Below are 23,425 nucleotides of genomic sequence, written 5' to 3' on the forward strand. Positions count from 1 at the left end.
TCTTACCACCACAACGGAGGCCAAAATTGCTGTGGTTAAACGAGACCTTTGTAAAGTGAGTTTTGTCCCGTTTTACAACCTTTCTTGCCACGGTCATTAAGCGAATCGCTCCTTTTGCCGCCGCCGTTTCCACCGCCGCCAGCGAGACCCCGCCCCCTAAAGCTGGCCACTCCGCCCCCTCTCTCCTCCCCCTCCACCGGATTGGCAGGCCGCGGCGGGGAAACCCCGCCCCCTCTGCGGAGAGCCTTCCCTGGGTGCGGAGGGGAGAAACTCCGCCCCTTCTTCAGAGTCCTCCTTCCAGCCTCTGAGATTGACAGCCACGGCGGGAGGAAAAAAAAATCCCTCCCTCCCTCCTTTCGCTTCGCTTCTTCCATTGGATGGATACCAGGCCGCGGCGAAGAAAGCCTTCGCTCGGCTGGATTGACAGCGGTGGTGGGAGGGCGGGAGATAGACAGACAGACAGGCAGACAGGCAGACAGACAGACAGGCCGCGCGCTCTCCCTCCCGCTCTCTGACAGGGCGAGGCGGGCAGGCCCCGCCCTCTCCCTCCCTCCGGATTGACTGATCGCGGCGGAGAATCCCCGCCCTCCTCTGGGATTGACAGATGGCGGCGGAGAGGCCCCGCCCCGTTGTTTACTGGTCCGCCGGGGACGGCTGGCTGCCGTGAGGCGGCCGAGTGAGCAGGCGCCGCGCGGCTTCCCGCCTCCCTGGTGATGCCTGAGGCGGCGGTAGAGGAGGCGGCGGCGGCGGCGGGGTCCTTGCCGTTCCCTTCCACCTGGTCGGGGCCGCGGGGCGGACGGCGGGCGGAGCATCCGGGGCGCTGAGGGCGGCTGTGGCGCAGCGGCAGCGGCCGCGGGGAAGAGCCGGCGGGGGCGGGATGAGGTAATGGGGGGCGGCACGTGAGGGGGCCGCTTCCTCCTCCTCCTCCTCCTCCTCAGGGCCATCCAGGCCGCCTGACGGTGCCATGAGCGCGCCCGGGGGCTGCCCGGGGGTCGCCCGCCTTTCCTCAAGCCCCGCCGGCGTCCGAGCCCAGCCGTAACTAGCGGCGGCGGCGGCGGCGGCTCTGCTGGGCCGCGGAAGACGAAGGGAGATGCTCCGCCGGCCTTCCGTCTCCACGCGGGCGTTTTTGCGCCTTTAGCCGCTCCTTTCGCCTCAGGGAGGGGGGGGCACTTTCAGAAACCCCTCCCCCTCTTTTATTTCTTTTCTTTTTTTTTCCTGCGGGGAGGGGCGTGTTTTTTTTTGACTCCCTCCGCCCCGAAGAGACCTGTGTGTGTGTGTGTGTGTGTGTGTCTACTCCACTCCTTCCTCCCTCCCTCCCTTTTTTTTGAGGGGGGGTGGCTTGCTCGCTTTGGAGGAGTGGTTGTTTTTTTTTTTTCTCCCCTCCCCTTTCACACCCCCCTCCCCACCCACCCTCGCCCCATTTATAAATCCGCCTCTCGGCTTCCTAAAAGGAAAGCTTAAAATTAAAAAGTGCCCACCAAAAGCTGCCTCTGGGAGGGAAATAGCCAGGTGAAAAAGCGCACTCAGTTTCCATGGACAACCCGTCCATTATCACCCAGGTGACAAACCCCAAAGAAGAAGAAATCCTGTCTTGCTCTCAGGATAAAGGTGAGAAGTTGGTTTCTCTCGGTGGGTCACCTTAAACCGAGATCAAGCCACCACCATCCTGGTTGGGTTGGGTTGGGGTTTTGGGTAGGGTTGGTTGGTGGTGAAGCGGACTGTTTTGGGGGGAATTAATGCTTTGCCTCCCCATCCCGTTGCGGGAATAATGGTTTGCATCCCTAACAGATGAATTAATTAAACGCAGCTCTTGAAAAATAATAATAATAATAACAACATGCTTTTTCCGCCTGTGTTTGTCTCAACTCCTTTGTAGGCTGAAGTACAACTCTGGTAAACTGGCTTGTTTGCTTCGGCTTGGGCAGCCCGGGGTTTAAACCCCAGGCTCTGGCCAAGCAGACCAGACCTTCATTGAGCTTATTAGGGTGACTTTTGAAATCTTGCCATGTGTGTGCGCGCGTGTGAGGGCGCGAGTGTGTGATATTTGGGGTTTTGGTGGGAGAGGCAGTTTTTAAGGATCCCTTCAAAATGGGGGTCAGGAATGGAGACATTTTGTTTAGGGTACATGCCGAATCTGTCATTGAAGAATGGAGGGGGCATTTGACATCCCAAAAAGACAAGCAAAACGGAACGGGTCGCTATGCATGCTGTTTTAAGATCTCATCCCAAAATAAATAGAAGGTGCCTTGCAGCCTCCCTCTGGTGGGAAACCTGGACAGGCTATTTTAATGTTTTTTTTCCCTTAAACAGATGGAAGGCTTCGATTAAGACTTCGGAGGGTTGATGGAGCAAAACTTTAGAAATAAGGACTGTCCTAAACCTTTAAAATATGAAATGTATTGCAATTGATTTAGATTGCAGATGTAGATACGTTATGAGAATAGGAGCCGTGGAAAAAAAATAAAGAGATGAAAAAAATCGGATGTATATGAGCAGTTACCTGGAAAAAAAAATTAAAATAATCCAGAGGCTAAAAATGTTTTTTTCCCCTTATACAAGAGAAGTTTTTACTGAGTTTTGGAGCTGTGCTTAATATGCTGTATGTCTGTTCCAGTTCTGTACTTGTTTGATCTGGGATTGTACAGGTTAATAGCCAGTAATATTCTGGTGAAGGCTGGAGCATCCTGCAGGGGATTGGAATTCTACATTTTATTTTTCTGGTTTCTCTGCTCTTTAATTCTGTGGTTTTTCCTTTTAATTACCATATCTGCTGATAGTGTAAATAATGGAGAAAGGTACTTTTTACTGCAGGTTTAAATTTCTCTATAGCTTACCGGAATTTAATTTTTTAAAATAGTTGTGGTTCCTTCTCTCAATCCCTCCATATGCAAGGAATATTTTGAGATTCCGATATTTTAAAAATCTTGCTTGTGGTACTTATATGTGGAAATCTGATTATCTATATATAAAACATATATGGTGAAGAGTTATTGCATTTAGTATATAATTCCAGATGTAAGTGGTAAAATGGTAAGTTCACAAAACTTGAGAAATTATTGGCTATTTTCATAATAGGATATTTTCTGAGAAATAGAAATACAAAATAGTTATCATTTTGGAGATAAAGCTTTTGTATACCAGTGGCTCAGATTGATAATGTTCTTTAACCTTTTTAAATCCATGATTGAAATGGAGCAAGCCAAGTTCCCTCCCCTCTCTCAAAAATGTTGTTCCTGAACAAAAAAAAAAAAGGTTAACAGTTGTCCTATTAACTACAATTCTCTTTTAATTGATACTCGATTAGAAAATGACAGCTTTCATGATTAAAATTAGAGAGATTGCTCCTGATTTCTAAACTATAGTTAATAAATTGGGGTGAGTGCCATGGATCACTATTGGGTTTACATTTTAAAAAAGACACCAAAACCAACTTAGACGAAACTGTCAACTGTTGATGAGGATTTAACTGTAAAGTTATTAAGGAATTAGAGAAGAAGTCATCTTTCAGCTCCTGATACTGGATATAATTTGATTTCATGCTGTGTGTGTGTGAGAGAGAGAGAGAGAGAGTGGGAGGGAGGAGGGGGGGGAGAGAGGGCTATTCTTCGCTTAAAGTTTCTTTATTTTGTATCTTTCCATATATGCCCACAGGCTTATAAAACAGTTACATATGTCCAGGTTTATAAGATGGGACATTAGCCTTTGGCTTGATTAACTACAATTGTAATTGCATTACAATAAATATGAAATACAAATAAATAACTCTGGAGACCACTGCTAGTGTCATTACATGGCTGAAGTTGATGGGCTTGGAAACTAAGTATCTTTGGGCTTAGTTAGATTTCAGTGGGAAATCACTAAGCCAGTGATGGCTAACCTTTTTGCCGTTGCATGCCAAAAGTAGGGGAAGCACGGGGGGGGGGGAATCACACATGTGCTGCCCATACCCATAATTCAATGCCCCGCGCATGTGCGTGACCCCCCCACGCTCCCCGTGCTTTTGGCATGCGATGGCAAAAAGGTTACCGGTGGGCTCAGTAGGCCCTTTTTTCGCCCTCCCCAGGCTCCAAAGGCTTTCTTGAAGCCTGGGGAGAGTGAAACGGCCTTCCTCACCCCTCTGGAGGCTGGAAATGACCTGTTTCCCAACTTCTGGTGGGACTGGAGGGCCCGAAAATCAGCTGGCCGGCACATGCATGCATGCTGGAACTGAGCTAGGGCAATGCTCACGTGCCCACAGATATGGCTCCGTGTGCTATAGGTGGCACACATGCCATAGGTTTGCCATCATGGCACTAGGCTGTTAAACTGGGAAGTAAAAAAAAAATTCAAAGAAGGCAGTGCCTAACCTTTTCCATAATATGCTAAGAAAACTATGTGTCTGTAAAGTGACAAGGAATCATCTCAACTCAAAGACCCCTTGGTTGGGGATCCAGAATTTGAGATTCTTGGGTTAAACAGATCTCAAGATCCTTCTTTTTTCGTCTAGTGTATTCAAATCCCATTTTGTTTGTCAGAGTTTATTTTCACATGAGTATAATAGGTTTTGAGCTGGGTTGTAGTCCTTTCTATGTACAGTAATATGCCAGCCCATGAAAAATGTTTTTTTTTTTTTCTGGCCTGCTTTACAATAATAAAATTTAGCTGTTACTCTGGAACTGGCATGATAGTCTTCTCTTGTAACCCCCTCTCCTATAAAATTTGAGCCAGCTGCCGTCACTGCATGCCTTCGCTTGAAGGGCCTTCTCTTGACCTAGGATGCCGTGGTTGGGAGATTAGGCTAAATTACAAAGCCCATTTTGTTGCTCATGGTGAAATGAACTTACACGTTAAGTTGGGAATGCCCATGTCCTTTGGTGGGCAAGATGCCAAATGCATAGGAAATTCTCTTAGAATTATCACTTGTGTTTCAGTTTGGAAAGGGAAAGACTTTATTACTTTTTTTCAATACAGCAGAGTAAGACATATACAAATCTACCTCTGTTTGATCCCAGAAAATGGGTTGGCTGAGGAAACACTGTTAAGTGTCCTCAAGAAATAAGGGGCTACAGAATAAACATTAGGGACCTTATTTCTTTGCTGTTTTTTAAACGTGTTATACAGGTAGACCTCGACTTATAACAGTTTGTTTTGTGACCATTCAAAGTTACAACATTACTGAAAAAGGTGATTTACCACCATTTTTCACACTTACAATCAATACAGTATCCCCATTGTCGTGATCAAAATTCAGGTGCTTGGCAACTGAGTCATATTTATGATGGTTGCAGTGCCCCAGGGTCATGTGATCCCCTTTTGCAACCTCCCGCTAAGCAAAGTCAATGGGAAAGCCAGATTCACTTAATAACTGTTACTAATTTAACAAGTGCAACGATTTCACTTAACAACTATAGCAAGAAAGATCATAAAATGGGGCAAAACTCAACAAATATTTGCCCATAACGGCTCTGAGGGGGCTTACTAAAACAGGAGACTATGAGTTTTATCAGTAAACAAAGATATGAATGTGTTTTTCCCCAAATCTGAGGACATTAGCCCAGCTTTCTCCAACCAGATGTTGTCTAAGGATGCTAGAACAAAAGATTTGTTCTAACTGAAAAAGGTAGTTGGGTTATGACAGCAGTTGGCATTAGGATTGCTGTCGTTAAGCATTGCAGTCAGAAAGCACAATATCACATGACTGCATCACTTAGTATTAACCGTCCCTGTTGCCATTGTAATCCTACGACATGCAGGCCATTAAGCAGGAAGTGTTGGAAGGAAAGGGGTGTGGGGATGCTGCAGGAGGTAGCCAGGGGGGGCCATGAATTGAAGTAGGCTGGGAGAGATTTAGAAGGCATGTATCGGCCACACATAAATACAGGTAATCCTCGACTTACAACCACAATTGAGCCCAAAATTTCTGTTGCAAAGTGAGGACATTCGTTAAGTGAATTTTGTCTGATTTTATGACCTTTCTTGCCTCAGTTGCTAAGTGAATCATTGCAATCAATAGTAATCTGGTTATTAAGTGAATCTGGCTTTGTTTGTCAGAAGATCACAAAAGGGGATCACATGACTCTGAGACATGGATGGTCAAAATATGAATCAGTTACGTATGAACCAGTTGCCAAACATCTGAATTTTGATCATGGGGATGCTGGAAAGATCATTAACTGAAAAACAGTCATAAATCACTTTTCGGTGCCATTGTAATTTTGAATGGTCTCTAAATGAACTGTTGTAAATTGAGGACTACCTGTACAGAAAGATCACAGATGGTGCAGCATAAGCCCAGAAAAGCCTGTGGGGGTGGTACAGCACGAGAATGGGTGGCATGCAACTTTCTCTGCCTTTTTTCCCAATGACTTTGCTTCTGGGGAAGCTGGCAGGGAAAGTAGCAAATGATGATCATGTAACTGCGAGACACTTGTTCTGTCATAAGTGTGAGCCAGTTGCAAGCACCCAGATTATAATCACTTGACCATAGGAACACTCTGACAGCCAGAACTTCGAAGATTGAAGTGCCATTCCTTCAGTATTGTCGCAACTATAAATGGTTACTGAGTGAGCGGTTGGTAAGCAAGGTCCTGGCTTACGTGTTGGGCACTCAAATAGAGAAAGTTCTATGGACCATCATAGCAAGTTGGACAAACTGGTCTGGTGCTCCCTGAGGAAGCCTTAGCTTTGTAAATGTTTCTTTGGCAACTAGTTTTCAGTTGAGAAGCAATGGCCCACAAAGTGAAACAACATAGATTCCATCCTTTATCTGAATTGGTGCACTGCCAAGATCAAAATATACAGCTAAAACAATATTATTTTTCTTTTTTTTCATTAATCCAGTCAATCCCACACAAACTATTTTGTAACCACAGGAATCTTATCTTCAATAAACAAGAGGTTGCAATCTACTAAGAAATAAAATAAAGTTTTGTATGCATTTTCTGGTTCTTTGCTGCTCTATATTTACATTGGTTTTGCAATGAAATTCAGTGGCTCCAAACTATGTATTATAATTTGTTCAGTATAAAAATGCAGCCTAGCAGTATATAAATCCTCCACCTATGTTGATCTTACCTGTATTTTATCTAAAAAGGATGATTTCTAAACAGCCATATAAGGATATATTGTAATTGTATGATTTTTGGGAGTAGTCAAGCATAAAAAGACAAAAAGAAGAAATGTTTAAGGTAATTTTCCACAAATAAGGAAGTACCAATAAATTGCATTTGGGGTGTTTTGATGCTGCTGATCAAACAGAATTTTCAAAGTATTCTTCTATTGTCTCAGATTCTGGCTGGCTCCTAACCTTCAAATTGAATGTTGGTATAAGGAGGAATAGTTAAAGTACAAGTAGTCCTCGACCTAACAACCATTCGTTTAATGACTGTTCAAAGTTAGTACAGCAGACTTACAACCTGTTTTCACACCTAACAACTGTTGCAGCATCCCCTTGGTCACATGATCTAAATTTGAGCACTTGGCAACTGGCACGTATTTATGACAGTTGCATTGTCCCGGCTCATGTGATCACCATTTGTAACCACCTCAGCTGGCTTCCAACAAGCATAGTCAATGGGAGAAGCTGGATTCATTTAACAACCCCACAATTCACTTAACATTTGCAGTGGTTGGCTTAACAACTGTAGCAAAAAATGGTCATAAAAACAAGGGGAACTTACTTAACAACTGCCTTGCTTAATAACAGAAATTCTGGTCCCAAATTGTGGTTGTAAGTTGGGAACTACCTGTATTATGGTGGGATTCCTGGTGGTCTCTGAGCTTGGTTGTTTTCTTGAAATGGCTGCATCAAGGACCCCGCAATTCATCCTCAGCTACTAATATATTAACGGGGGTGTAGATGTTCCTTTGTGTTGTTTTGTGACCTGCCTGGAGTTAACATGCAGGTAAGCTGAGTAGCTGTCTAAATAAATTTTCTGTAGTGTTGACTTTTGGGGGGAAAAAAACATAAATGTTGTAAGATACATGGAAGCTTTGAAATGTTTAAAAAATTGTAACCAAATTTATGTAGAATTTTTCTCTAACCTGACTTTATTAACGTTCGTATAATGGTCTTTTAATACAGTGATGCAAGCTGAGGTCATTTTTATTTTTCATTTGAAACAATGCTTGTGGTTTCCGTTCAGTAAAAGTAATGATTCTGGTTAATGGTAAAATTAGTGAAAAGTCATTTTTCTTCTAGTAATAGTCATTTTAGATTAATATTTGTAATTCATCCTGAAGTTTAAGCATGCTTAATCATAATTTCCTTCCAGATTCATGTTGCTATAATTAAGTGCTTTGAAGAGTGATTGGGTGCTAGGACTTTAAGCATAGCCTATTTTTTGGTTGGCATGTTGATATTATATAATCCATATGTAGCTGAGATGATACAATTAGGTGAATATAAACTAAATACAGAGTTAATCCAGTGGCACTGAATTATTGTATAGCAGCAGTGATGTGGAAATATTTACAGTAGATGGAACTTGTGAAGCAATGCTATTGAGGTCTTCAAATTCTTCTCAGTCATTTTTCCTATCAATAGCCTTGTAGATTTATGCTCTGCACATGTATGATTTCTTTTTTCTTGTTTATAAGCCTGATTTTGAAAGCAGGAATAAAGTTTTAGAATCCTTTTATGCTCCAGTATGCTCAGAAATACAAGGAAGCAAGTTAAAAGATGCTTAATAGACCATGAATTGTTGTTCCCAGGCATCTAACAAGTGGTGGCACTCTGACCTCTCTCCTTTACAGATTAAAGGATGGGGAAATTGTGTTGTTTCCTTGCTTTCAACTTCTCCCTTAGGCATCTAATTTGGTAGGTAAAATCTGGTGAAGTCTTTCCTTTTTTTGAATCCTGAAATAACCAGCCAAAGCTACACGTGCCTGGAGAAATGGATGGTTGTTTTCCCTGCCTCGATTGTGCAAGGGGTAATTTTTAAAGCTATAATTTGAACGATGTACTTTTATGGTGTTATTAACAACTACTACTACTCAGCTAGTGGCAGGTACTACTCACCAGGACTAATACTGAAGGAGGAAAGGTAGCCAGCAGTAATGGGGTCTTTTTGATGTGGTTTCCATCTTAAAAGATGAAGAATTCTTGCTAAGAACAGTTAAGTTCAGGTAGTCTTTGACCCATGGCCATTCATTTAGCAATCATTCAAAGTTACGACAGCACTGTCAAATGGTGGTTACAACCAGTCCCGAGTTCTGGTTGTCCCAGCAATCTCCCCCCCACCCCCAACAAGTCGTGTGGTCACGATCTGGGCCCTTCGCAATCTATTCACATTTATGACCAGTTGCAGTGCCCCCTGATCACGTGATCTCCATTTGCAATCTTCCCTACTGGCTTCTCCAGAAAATAGATGGTGACCACAAGTTGCTGGGATAAGTCTTCCTTACCTGCTGCCCTCCCCCAGCCCCTCATGTGTTCACGCATCCTCTCCAATCTGCGTTGCACTCCAGTGCACCCACACCCTTTCCGACCTGTGCTGTGCCCTTGTACTCTTATAGTGCCTCCCCTGCATATGTCATCATCACTCATTGCCCCAGCCAACAGCAGCCATTTACCTATCTGCCACCCTGGGATTTGCAGTTTTCTGTTGGCTCCCCCACTGACCACTGGTTATGGTAAGCTGGCAGGAAGTTGCCTTACTTGACAACAGTGGGATTTGTTAACAATGGCAGTTGGGACTGCAGGAATTGCCACTTTATTATGATTGCATCACTTAGTGATGGAAATTCCGATCCCAATTGCCACCTAAAGTTAAGGGCTACCTGTACTCAAGAGCAGTTGTTACCTGTTTAATGAATTTAAGAATATTCTTACCTCATTTTCTATACATTTGCCATAGTATTTGGCATGCTTTGGGAGAAAGAAAGTATGGTTTCTCCAGTCTCGTGCATTTTCCAGCTATCTTTTTCATCTAGTTATGCCACTTTTTCAAGAGTGTGAAATGGATTAAACGGTACTGAGAAATGCTTTCAGCTTAATGTATACACAGCAGCAGAATGTAATATAAGCCCAGCAGGAGATGCCTCTAGATCTCCTGACCATATTGATTATCTGTTTTCCTTTCAATCTCCCAGGAAGGAGGCTGATAGTGTTTTCCCTGTGCTACAGTATAGTTAAATGACTATAGGCTACACACTGTAATTTCCTTTTATTTTGTGTTGGAGAAGAAGAATGAAGGCTAATGCCAACATAGCTTAAAAGGAAGGTCCTTTGCCCCCTGCAGCAAGGCTTAGCCTCTTGTACATCCAGGCAGGAAAAACTTAAATTTCAGGAGCTGAATCGGAAGGATAAAAATCTATTTTCTTTATTTAGATATCTGTGTTTCAAGATTTTTCCTTGAATGAAGCAGAATCAATATTGGTGGACAGTCCCAGGTCGTCGTTCAGGACAGAATCTCTAGGCAAAATGTTTTTAAGATGATAACTTGTTAACTATTCTCTTGAAAAAAATGAATTCAAATCTCTTATTTTAAGATTGCAGTTGGATATTTTCCACTAAACATTGCTTTCTTACTCTAATAGTTTCTCCATTTAACAAACATGGTGATAATTCATCACATACCAGCATATAAAGTAATGATTTACAAGACATATTGTAAGACTTAATTTGCTCTTCCCAGTTACCTGCGCTTTTTATTTTAGAAAATGAGCACAGGTTTTTTTTCTTCTTTCCTGTTGTTTTTTCCCCCCTTAACATTTTTATGGGTAGCGATGAACCGTACCATGCCCTTTATAGAGGGCAAAAGCCTCTGTGAGACTTTATAGGGAAAAACACTCCTGCTGAGGTCAAGAAGTAGAGATTGTTATCAGAAGCAAAAATTGTTTGGATGCTACACAGGTAATCCTCACCTTAACAACCATTTTTTTAGTGACTGTTTGAAGTTACAACAGCACTGAAAAAAGAAACTGATGACTATTTTTCAGACCTAAGGACCATTGCAGCATCCCCATGGTCAGGTGATCAGAATTCAGACACTTGGCAACTGCCTCATATTTATGACGGCTGCAGCTTCTGGGGTGTGTGTGTGGGTCAGGTGATCATAGTCAATGGGGAGTCAGTGGGGAAGCAGATTCACTTAATCGTGTTACTAACTTTACAACAGCAGTCATTCTTTCAACAACTGTGGCAAGAAAGATTGCAAAACTCAGTTAAGTGTCTTGCTTAGCAATGGAATATTTGGGCCCAATTGTGATGGTAAATTCGAGGATTACCTGTAGTACAGATCCAGTGTAATGAGTGGTACAGGTAGTCCTCCACTTAAGACCACAATTGGGCCCAAAATTTCTGTTCTTAAGTGAGACAGTTGTTAAGTGAGTTTTGCCCCATTTTACGACCTTTCTTGTCACATTTGTTAAGTGAATCACTGCAGTTGTTCAATTAGTAACACAGTTGTTAAACGAATCTGGCTTCCCCATTGACTTTGCTTGTCAGACCCTTGCAAAAGGGGACCACTAGTCCCACCTTAGGCATGAAAGACAACTGGGAGACTTTGGGCCTATCACCAGGAGACGGAGAGTTCTAGTCGTGTCTTAGGCACAAATGCTGGCTTGGTGGCTTTGGGTCAGTTACTCCCTCTCAGCCGGAATCATCCCATAGGGTTGTTGTAGGGAAAATAAGGAGAAGGAAAGAGGATTGGTTACACTTGCTACCTTGAGTTATTTACAAAAAATATTTATTTATTTAGTGTATGATGAAAACATGGCAGAAGAGAAGTAAGCATGCATATAAATAAATAATAAATAAATACTAAAAAAAAAACCTCTTCAATTTACAGTATTGAGCTGTATGTATTTCACTGAACCTTCACCTCATGAGAACAGTTTATTAGATTGCATGAAATGACTACAACAGGTCTTTAAAATATTATTAGTCTTTGTTCATTATTATTTCCGATTGTAATTTCCAAGTTTCTTGATGAATTGTGGCTATTTGTGCTGTATCTAATACTTGCCTGTTGATGTTCTTGCTAATGTTCTGTTCTCTGCAGCTTGAACTCTGAATTAGTATTTCTGTTTCTTTTTGAGAAAATAATACCTAAAATGCACAAGCTATGTTTTAGATAGCTGTGTGGTTCTCACCCCTAGTAGAAGGAGTTGTTCCTTCATGCAGTGGCAAAATTGCCCCACAGGACCAGAGAGAATGGACTAGGTGAGTTTAAAAGTCTGACTCAAACACAGTTTAATCATATTGAGAGTCTTTCTTTGTACATGTTCAACTACACTGAAATTGCAGATATATCATCTTATAAAGAAATGCTATCACTATAATAATCATTAAATTATTTATTAAATGATTCTTAAGTAGAAAAGGAAGCATGTGCATCCAATAATGTTTCTAATAAAATATCAGTGACTCAATAAGTAAATGTATTTCCCTCAGTTGCAAAGAGATTTTAACCCAAAGCCAATAATTATACATTTTTAAAAAAATAATAAATCTAAATCACTCAAAGTATGTCTAATGTGAAAAAAGTTTTAATTGGAGCTAATCACACGTTAAACTTGGTTGAGTTTGGGCACATAGACAATTTTCTATCAGAGCAAATTTGCTTTCTTTGACGGACTCGGCTATTTTAGTTCAATTTAGCACAAGTGCAGGATCTTAAAACATCATGCTCAGTTTCAGATGAGAAATGTATGTCCAGCAGAAAAGTTCACATTACTCAGGCAATCTGAAAAATCTCGATGTCCCTTTCTCTGCAACTCTGTGTTCTGAAGGTGAGCTTTGTATAAATACAGTGGCACCTTGGTACACGTTAATTGGTTCTGGGTGGCACGATGAGTATCAAAAATGATGAGTACCAAAGAAATTTATGTGTAAGGTAGTGAGTCACAAGGCAGTCAACAAGTTCTAGCTTGTGCATTGAGCACCAAACATACAATGAGTACCGTGACAAAATTTAGTGTCAAAACGCGTTGAGTACCAAATTAGATGAGTTTCAAAGCAGTTGAGTATCACGGCACAACTGTAGGCCTATATAGGCAGGGTATTAATCTCAATCTAATGGCATAATAGCCAAATCTGATAATATCTTCAAAAGTAGGTCTCCAGGAAGATGATGAGAACAGACAATTCTATTTAATGCCCAAGGTTTCTGTTCTGATTATTGTGGAAATACTCATAATCACTGTGCTTTGTGTACATTTATATGTGATCTTACGGTTGTGCAATTAATACAGACTGTATGCCTGCTTGCTTTCGTTGTATAGAATCGTTTCGTTGGGTTTCCAAGTATTTAAATATTTAGATGATATCAGCAGTAATCATAACACCTGTGAGTATAGTTGGTATGTAAAGTAGTTGTGGAAGTGTTATAATTATTTAATACTTAGTATGATTGGTTATGAAGGGATAGGCTTAAAATTGTGATTGCTATCTATAACATAGACTTTAATTCAGTGAGGGAGTGGTGTCCCAAACGATAGAATATTCTGGTTGTGATCTGTAAAACTGTTGTGCAATTGCTGATTCAAAACCATAAGGTCTGTATATTCTACCTGATCAGTTTTCCATTTGCTGAAAATGTTCAAACATTGTGAAGGTTTGGCGTGTTGCCACAAGATACTTTATTTATTTATTACATTCAATATAGTCATAACTTTCTTGATAGCAAGGCTTGGAGTCTGGATATACGGTACATACTGCATTCCGGAGCCTTTCCATGTTCGGTTAATTTTTTTCTTCTACATTCATTCATGCCTTGATTCTCAGAGGCAAGTCTCTGCAGTTATCTTGGCAAGGATTTTTGGAAATGGTTTGCTGTTGCTTCCTTCCTAGGGCTGAGAGAAAGTGACTGGCCCAAGGTCACATAGCTGACTCTGTGTCCAAGAAGGCAGGACTAGAAGTAATAGATCTCCCTGTTTTTAGCCTGGTACCTTTAACCACTATACCAAACTGGCTCTCTCAATCTAAGCAGGGGTCTCCAATCTTGCCAACTTTAAGCCTGGCGGACTTCAATTCCCAGAATTCCCCAGCCAGCAAAGCATACAGTATTCCCAAGTGATCTCCCATCCAGGTGCTTACCCTGCTGCTTAACTTCCTAGAATAGAAGAAATCAGGCCTTTTCAAGGTAGCATGGCTCTAGATGTTTGATTAATACAGATATTAAATGCCTTATCTACAGTACCTATCTACACACACATACAGAGACACGCACAAAACCTCTAAAGAGACAAGTCTGATCCTACGCAATTTGCATTAGATTTTTTTTTCCTTCTTGACTTTGCGAAAGTCTTGCTTAGATATCTGGTATGTGACACCGTTTTACCCTTAATAGGACATAGACATTTCCATCGAAAATTGAACATGATTTCCACATGCAGCTGAATTAATGCCTTTTCCAGTTTATTGGTATTGTAACCCATACTTGTGAGAAAGTCTTTCAAGTTGTAGAACTAGCTCTGCAACATTTGGAGAGAGATTTTGACTTAAAGCAGGGAGAAAGCGCTCGTAAGCAGAACATTCGCAACAGTCTTGTACTGTAGTTTCTCCATCTTGGTCATGGTGAGAGGCTGGTTTTATACTGGTGGGCGGAAGGCTAAATTTTAACCTGCACTACATTGGCACACAGACATGAATATAACAGCTTCCCTCACAACCAGCCCTACTCCCAAAGTTTCAATGGTATGTATGATTTATCCCAGAATTGCAGCTGCAGAATATTCCTCCACAATCTCCACAAATGATAAAGCACACATAACCTTCAAAATTGTTTCCATTTGTGCAATTATACCAGACTACAGCCCGTGATAGACCATAAATACAGGGGATACTATCTTGTATTCATTAATGTAAGGCTGCAGAACAAAGTGAGTTGTGAATAAATACCTGCAAAGCAGCACTCTGGAAAGGAAAAAAGGCTCTTTCAATAGATAGAAAAATCTCTACACAACTTTAGGCTGTGTTGTTGTTTCATTTTTCCAGATACCATCAGATTCTTTTACGTGCAATTTACATCATGGGTGCTACCTTTTCAAAGGTTTCATTTTTCCTTAGTTGACCAGAAGGTGACCTAGAATTCTTTGTATCTTTCATTCTGACTCTAATTGTTTTCTTTAACCTAAAAGCCATGGAAGGAATGCTTATTAACAGAATCTGCTCCATTAACACTGATCTTTTCTTCATATCTTTCCTTGAGGAAATGATGGTACAGTGATGCTCAGAAGTTCATAAACCCTTTTGAATGTTCATAAATATGACTTAAAGTGTGATCTGCCCTAAAACTAAATAAAGAGAACCCAATTAAATAAATGAAAATATCCCTCAGTTAAAATGGTTCTGCAAGGAATGGCTAAAGTTGTTGTTGTGGGGAAAATAGGAGCAAGGTGTGTTGAATATGTCGCCACCCTGAGTTATTTGTAAAGTTAATAAAGGTGGGATACAGTATGTATGCATATATTTATTTATTTATTTATTTATTAGATTTTTATACCGCCCCCTCTCCCGAAGGACTCGGGGCGGTGAACAGCCAAAGTTAAAAACATACAATATAAACAATTAAAATACGTTTAAAACAGAATTAAATCTAAAATGGCTCCCCAATTTAAAATGCCTTACCCATACCCCTATAAAAAGACGAATTTAAAATTTAAAAATTTAAAATTTCCACATTTAAAAAGGGGGAAGATTTAGGCCAGGCCAGCTTGATAAAATAGAAAGGTCTTAAGCGCGCGGCGGAAGGTGCGCAGATCCGGGATCCTACGTATCTCCGGGGGGAGCTCGTTCCAAATCGTAGGTGCCCCCACAGAGAAGGCTCTCCCCCTAGGGGCCGACAGCCGACATTGTTTGGCCGACGGCACCCGGAGGAGCCCCTCTCTATGGGAGCGTACTGGCCGGTGGGAGGCTATTGGTGGTAGCAGGCGGTCCCGTAAATAACCAGGTCCTAAGCCATGGAGCGCTTTGAAGGTGATAACCAGAACCTTGAAGCGCACTCGGAAGACCACCGGGAGCCAGTGCAGCTCGCGCAGGAGAGGTGTCACATGGGAACTCCATGTCGCTCCCATCACCACCCGCGCGGCCGCACTCTGCGCCAGTTGGAGCCTCCGAGTGCACCTCAAGGGGAGCCCCATGTAGAGAGCGTTGCAGTAATCCAGACGAGAAGTAACGAGGGCATGAGTGACTGTGTGTAAGGAGTCCCGATCTAGATAGGGACGCAACTGGCGGATCAGGCAAACCTGATGAAAAATCCTCCCGGACACGGCCGTCACATGCTCTTCTAACGACAGCCGTGAATCCAGGAGGACACCCAAGTTGCGAGCCCCATCCGTGGGGGCCAATGATTCGCCCCCAATAGTCAGCGATGGCATTAGCTGACTATATCGGGACGTCGGAAACCACAGCCACTCGGTCTTGGATGGGTTGAGCCTGAGCCTGTTCCTCCCCATCCAGATCCGTACGGCCTCCAGGCACTGGGACATCACTTCAAGGGCATCGTTGGGGTGGTCCGGGGTGGAGATGTACAGCTGGGTGTCATCCGCGTACTGATGGTGCTTCACCCCAAAACCACGGATGATCTCGCCCAGCGGCTTTACATAAATGTTGAACAAAAGGGGCGAGAGGATCGATCCCTGCGGCACCCCACATATGAGGGGCCTCGGGGTCGACCTCTGCCCCCCTGTCAACACAGACTGCGACCGGTCGGAGAGAAAGGAGGAGAACCACCTTAGTACGGTGCCTCCCACCCCCAACTCTTCCAACCGGTGCAGCATGATACCATGGTCGATGGTATCAAAAGCCGCTGAGAGATCTAACAGGACCAGGACAGAGGAGCAGCCCCTGTCCCGAGCCCTCCAGAGATCATCAACCAACGCGACCAATGCCGTTTCCGTGCTGTATCCAGGCCTGAAACCCGACTGGAACGGATCCAGATACGACGCTTCATCCAGGTACTGGGGAAGCTGTCCCGCAACCACACTCTCAACAACCTTCGCCACAAAACGAAGGTTGGAGACTGGACGATAATTAGCCAATATTGCCAGGTCCAGGGAAGGCTTCTTGAGGAGGGGCCTCACCACCGCCTCCTTAAGGGCGGCGGGGAAGACACCCTCACCCAATGAAGCATTTATAATCCCCTGGAGATCCCCTGTATTTATGTAAATAAATAAATAAACCTTCCAAGTTGAGATGCAGGACTGATCAACAATTATCAAAAACTGCTAGTTGTAACTATGACTTAACAGAATAATAAAGTAGGAAAGGGCCTTGGAGGTCTTCTAGTCCAACCCCCTGCTCAAGCAAGACATCCTACATAATTTCAGACAAGTGGCTGTCCAGTCTCTTAAAAACATCCAATGTTGGAGTACCCACAACTTCTGGAGGCAAGTGATGAATTGTTCTCACTGTCATGAAATTTCTCCTGAGTTCTAGGTTGCTTCTCTCCTTGATTACTTTCCATCCATTGCTTCTTGTCCTGCCTTCAGATGCTTTGGAGAATAGGTTGACCCCCTCTTCTTTGTGGCAGCCCTTTAGATATTGGAAGACTGCTATCATGTCACCCCTATTCCTTCTTTTCATTAAACTAAACATACCCAGTTCCAGCAACCATTTTTCATATGTTTTAACCTCCAGTCCTCTAATCATCTTTGTTGCTCTTCTCTGCACTCTTTCTAGAGTCTCAACATCTTTTTTATATCATGACAACCAAAGCTAGATATAATATTCCAAGTTTGGTCTTGCCAGGGCATTATAAAGTGATATTAACACTTCACAAGATCTTGATACTATGCCTTTGTTAATGCACCCTGGGACTGCCCAAGAGGAACAGTTACCCAAAGCAAAGACTAGCATACTTTTTCCCCACACAAATATGTAGCTTTAGAACATTTTTCTCAATAAATAAAAGAACACATAATGTTTTTGACTCATTTATTTCATTGGCTTCCCTGTCTATTTTTAGGAATTGTGTGGACAACAATATATTTTAGATCATATTAATACAGAAATATTGAACATTCAAAAGAGTCACAAGATTTTAAGCACCACTATGGTTTGCTGATGGTTTAACTGTTTAAAAATGTTTTCACTAGTTGCTTATGAATATTGTATTCCATAAACTTTGCTTCGCTGGCCAAATTGCCTCTGTAGAAAATTGATGGGTTAAATCGGGACCTCATAAAGATAAATGATTGCCAAAATGCTTGCTCAGGGCTGTTGCTGGAATTACCACCTGGAAATAATTGTGCTCTGTTCAAAACATATATATAGAATATCTTGAAGCAAAGGTTAAAATTGGGCTATCAATGGAAAACAAATGTGTTAGTATCACTTGAATGTATGAATTCTGGGTCACACTCAGAACTCCAGAACCTATTTTCTTTAACAATATTATATTGCAATTAAGTAAAACAGTGCTCAGGGCTTATCGTTGGGTAATAGAAGTGAATGCAACAGGAGGGAAGTAGAATACTAGTTTTGTGAGCCCTTTGTGGGGGAAACAATTTAGATATCTTAGATATTTAGATGACTCTTTTGACAATATTATTCCTGTTGTTTTCAAGTCACATGCATGCATAAATTGTAATCTGATGTGCTGTGATTTGATTTCAGTGAGGTATATCTTTAGTAACCAACACGTTTTTCTTTGGTGTAGTATCATTGAGCAATAGGTGTTAGTATTTCAAATCTATATCTGTTTATGCTGGATTGTCCAAGAAAGTTGGCTTCCTCCGTGCAATTATGATTTGATATGAGTAGTTTTCGGAATCAATTTGTTTTAAAAATTTTCACTGAACTTGTATCCTCTATTGGCACATGATTTGGCAGTGGGATGCACTGCAGAGGACATCTACTATAATTTGGCTTGTTTGTAGAAATCTATTCGTGTTTCCCCGAAAATAAGACCCTGTCTTATATTTTTTTTGAACCCTGAAATAAGTGCTTGGCCTTATTACCATGTGCTCAAAAGCCCCATTGGGCTTATTATCAGGGGATGTCTTATTTTGGGGGAAACAGGGTATCTACAAAGAAACCTGGAAGTGGGATAAATAAATATGCAGGCTTCATTGGTACCAGCATGAAATGCTAGTGAGAAACTCTAAAATCCTCATTCACTTTGATGGCTATCAGCTGTTTAGAACTTTCTAAAATGTATGTTTTTTTAAATGGGTGATAATGGGAGAAGGTCTTTAGTTTACCACTTATAGATCTTTTCCTACTGCCAATCTGACAATGCCAGTTAAATAAGCATTGTGAATATTAATGATTTTGATCCTATGTATTTTTCTTAAGATATCTATAGAGATGGCTATAGATGCTTTGATCTAAGTCAGATTTTTAGTAACGGTGCTTAAGACTTAAATTCATCTCAAATGCTGAAGATTTAAATTCATTCATCAACAGAGATGGGATTATGCCTCTGCTCCATCCAAGTAAGACAATCAACATAATGCAAAATATTGCAATTACTGAAGTACCAAGGGTTAATTTTTAGAAAGAGAGAAGGAAACTCATATAAAACCTGATGATTCAGGGAAAAATCTAATTGATGGAAATAACTGAAATAGCTGAACTGACCTTTAGGTCTATTTAGGGAAGTGGTATTGCTATAAATTGGGGAAGAAAAATTCTGTTTAAAAAAAAAATCACAAAAAAACCCCGTTTAACTTGAGATCCTATTTAATACTATATCAAAATTCAAAGTTCAAGGAAGGCTCTCCGTATGGCTACATAACAAAACTAAAATTCTCCTGCTAAATATTATTTAGCGGGGGTAGAGGGCAGCAAAGGGGAGGGTTTTTTCTCTCTCTTGACTTTGCATGAACAGTGAAAAGTAGATGAATGTGAGATCAAACTAGTTGTTCTTCAAGATAATTAGCCCTGCTGTGTGGTCTGGTTAAAATAATTCAGGTCTTTTAATACAGATGTGTGGAATATATACTACGTACTGTACATAGACCCTCTTTTTTGTAGGGTGATGTAGTAACTTTGGATAGTTGAGAAGAAATACTTCCCACGTAATCTTAGGCAGAGAACTTCTTTTGAAGGATTTGCGCAATTCTACTATATGCAAGCTAAGCTTAATTTTCAGGAACAACTTCCCCCTATGCCTGAAGATAAAAGTTTTCGATCCGTGTGTGCTACCTGCTCTAACATATGCCAGCGAAACATGGGCATTACCCTCACAACCGATACAAAAGCTACGAGCGGCTCAAAGAGACATGCTCAGCATCACAAGACAAGATAGAAAGATCTGCACACGGACTAGAGAACAAACGAAAATACAAGAGAGAGTAAAAGAATTGAAATGGAAATGGGCTGGTCACATAGCGAGAAGGACTAATGGCAGGTAGGCCAAGGCAGTCATAAAATGGATCCCACTTGATAAAAAGCGCCCACGAAAGTGACCTAAAACAAGATGTATCAACGACATCAGCAAGTATTGCGGGCCCAGTTGGCAGAAGAAAGCTCAGGACCGTGTGGGTTGGAAACATGTGGCAGAGGCCTTTTGTTGTGCTTTGGATAGACGATGATGATGATGATGATGATGGCTATATGAATTGGTTGTTCAAATCAGTCAATCACATTGTAGCTATTAATAAGAGAGACAATCTGGTGTAAGTGGTTAAGACATGGGATAGAAAGTGGTTCACGTCCCACCTTAGCCATGAAAGCCAGCTGGGCCAGTCCCTCTCTCAACTCAATACCTCACAGGGTTGAAAATAGGAGGGAGATGTGTTGGATGTGTTGGCCGCCTTGAATTATATGTAAAAATAATAAAGGGTATGGATACACACACACACAAACAAATGTATTTGTTCTAGGTGAAGGAGATGGAGTTAAATTCTTTGAACTGATGAGGCCTATTTGCAGCTAATCTATCTAGATGTAACCTAATATATTTTTCTACATTATTAAATTTAAAAACCTTTTTAACAGGAGTTGTAGAGACCTCCTCTTGTTTTTACCCCACTCCAACAAACCTGGAAGTGAATCTCATCACAAAGTTTTCTCAAGATCTTCCATGGTTGAGATTGGTGTTATAGGTGCTAGACCAGTGGTTCTCAACCTTCCTAATGCCGCGACCCTTTAATACAGTTCCTCATGTTGTGGTGACTCCCAACCATAAAATTATTCCTAAAACCATCAAAAATATGTATTTTCTGATGGTCTTAGGCGACCCCTGTGAAAGGGTCATTCGACCCCCAAAGGGGTCGCGACCCACAGGTTGAGAACCACTGTCCTAGACCAATACTTTCATCATCACACCACATTATATATGTGATGTAGTGGTTGTATCGATTCTTGCTCCAACTATGGCAGTTTTTCAGTAAACAAGATTGAACTGTATGTTTGTGAATAGCAAAGGAAGCAAAAAGGAAAGAGAGTAATTGGACTCACAAAATTCCCTGGACTGTTGACCAGGTATGGGCTGAGTAGATTTCCTGAGATACAAGCAGGCTTGTCTTGTGTCTGTAGAGTTATGGTTTGATTGAGCTCAGGTAATAATGTTTCTAAGCTTATTTTTCCAAAAGCAATTTGCTTTTATTAGTGTAAAAAGAGAGAGTGAGAATGTGGGTGGAAGTTTTGCATATAAATCTTGACAACCTCTATTTGATGTATAAAGGAAGGGGTTTTTTTATGTGAAGAAAATAAGTAATATAGATCAAAGGAACTGGATACATTTTGGAACAGTGGCAAGAAGATTATAGTCCTTGGCTTCAGTTGGAGCCATTTTGTATGATTCCGAATTGTGTTGTTTTCTGTCTTCGGGAGGAAATTAAATACACAATTGAAACTATTCTCCAGAATTACTTGGCTGTGTTCATTTTCTGTTCCACACAAAATTAGCTTTTTATTCTGTTTCCTTGTACTGTTGGTGTTAGTTACCTGAGATTCGATTGCCGTTTCATGTCTAAAAGCTTCACTGCTTTCCATTCCTGATACTGAACAATCTTTTTTAGAACATGCATCTGCTTATATTAATAAAGAGTTTTTCTGGTGGAGCCCTTGGCTGCTCTCTGAGCTTGATTGTTTATTTGCAGACGTTTCATTACCTGATTCGATAATGTCATCAGTATTAGTGAGTGTGGGGTTTGCTCCCTGTTTATATAGCTTGCCCTGCCAGTTGGTATGGGAAGGATGGGGGTGGGGGGTGGGGGTGGGGGGGTGGGGGTCAGGCGGAGTGGACATTACTTTAATTTGCATTTCCAGATAGTATGACTAAGGATATTGTTCTTTTTCCAGTATTTTTCAAAGGATTTTTGCTTTGTAAGGAGAAATGCCACCAGCAGCTGACATTTTTAGAAGCTGAAACATTGGAGTTTAGCATCTCTATCTGTATCAAAGTGCAGCTCTTGACATTTCTGTGTTTGCACTCTGTTTTCGCTTTGCCACTTGCCATTCAAGAACTGTTCCTGACAGTCATATGGTCTTACGTGATGTCTTAGGGATCAAAAATAATTGCCCCAAATCTCACCAGAAAGTGTTGTTAACTTTCAATTTCAAATAAAAAAACCCATGGTTTTGTGAGATCTGTTACATGAAAAAACAATTTCTAAACAAATTTATTTTTGCATCTTGGAAAGCAATAGATATTTTGGTATCTCTGGACATCTTGTAACCAGCTCCAGAGCTTTAGAGATTAAAATGGGCTGATATTTTAGCAGAATGCTGGCAAAAATTCTTCCACTGCCAATAAAAGCATCTTCTACCTGTATGAATTATATAAATGTGAACACATAAATCCTTATATCATTTAGTTGTGTGTGTGTGTGTGGCCAGACAGTTTTGATCCATATACTGTAACTTAGATAATTTTGTAGAGGCTGTGTAGACATTTGTACTTTTGCTTTAACATGCTGAAAAACCCATAGCCTTACGTTCTGAATATATTGCAAAGCACCACATACATTTTTTCATACAGTATGTATTTATGACATTTATATGCTGATACAATCTGCAGACTGATTAAAAATCAACCAATAAAACTTCAAAATAATTTTCTTAAAATGTTAATGAAGTTAAAGAAAGTCTATTGCCCATCAGATAAGAAGGTAAGCACAGATGGTAGTCTCCCAAGGACAGTTGGAAAGGCCATCTTCTGATTGCTTTCTGAAAAGTGACTAAAGTAGGAATATTTTGGATCTTAGTTGGGGATCTAAAATATAAAAGTGATAGAAAATTACTATTTCTAGGCTCCCAAACTAAGAAATTTGGGAAACCAGAGGATTTCATGTTATGCTCTACTTTAGAATATTTCAGCAAGCATTAAAGTATATGAGTTAAATAAAATTAATTGGATTATGGTGGTCAGCTGGCCAGTTCAATCAAACATGGTATTCTGTGTAAAATGCACAAAATAAACAAATGTATCTTAAAGGTTAAAATAAAAATAAACAGGCTGCCTTTATTCATAGGCTAAGTGTAAGGAACATTATGTTGAGGTCAAAACACTTTGCTGTTGTTGTTGTTATTGCTAAATTTAGTGTGCAT

At 41.1% G+C, this 23,425-nt stretch overlaps 1 protein-coding gene across 4 annotated transcripts in view; it reads left to right on the plus strand.

Moving 5' to 3' along the window:
- The first annotated feature begins 230 nt into the window (after nt 1-230).
- The window catches only part of CTDSPL (CTD small phosphatase like), an 83,215-nt gene continuing 60,020 nt past the window's right edge, over nt 231-23,425 (plus strand). For 2 of the 4 annotated variants that reach the window (XR_004588390.3, XM_034401657.3), the window contains exon 1: nt 639-1,608. Coding sequence is in view for 3 of the 4 variants with exons in the window: in XM_034401657.3 (XP_034257548.1) it covers nt 1,533-1,608 (76 nt within the window). In the remaining variant the exon portion in view is untranslated. Of the gene's footprint in view, nt 1,609-23,425 lie in introns of all 4 variants that reach the window. The other 2 variants (XM_034401655.3, XM_034401656.3) reach the window with 2 other exon arrangements.

This window comes from Pantherophis guttatus, chromosome 4, assembly GCF_059756535.1.
Source record: "Pantherophis guttatus breed Tessera chromosome 4, ASM5975653v1, whole genome shotgun sequence".
NCBI classification, from domain to species: domain Eukaryota; kingdom Metazoa; phylum Chordata; class Lepidosauria; order Squamata; family Colubridae; genus Pantherophis; species Pantherophis guttatus.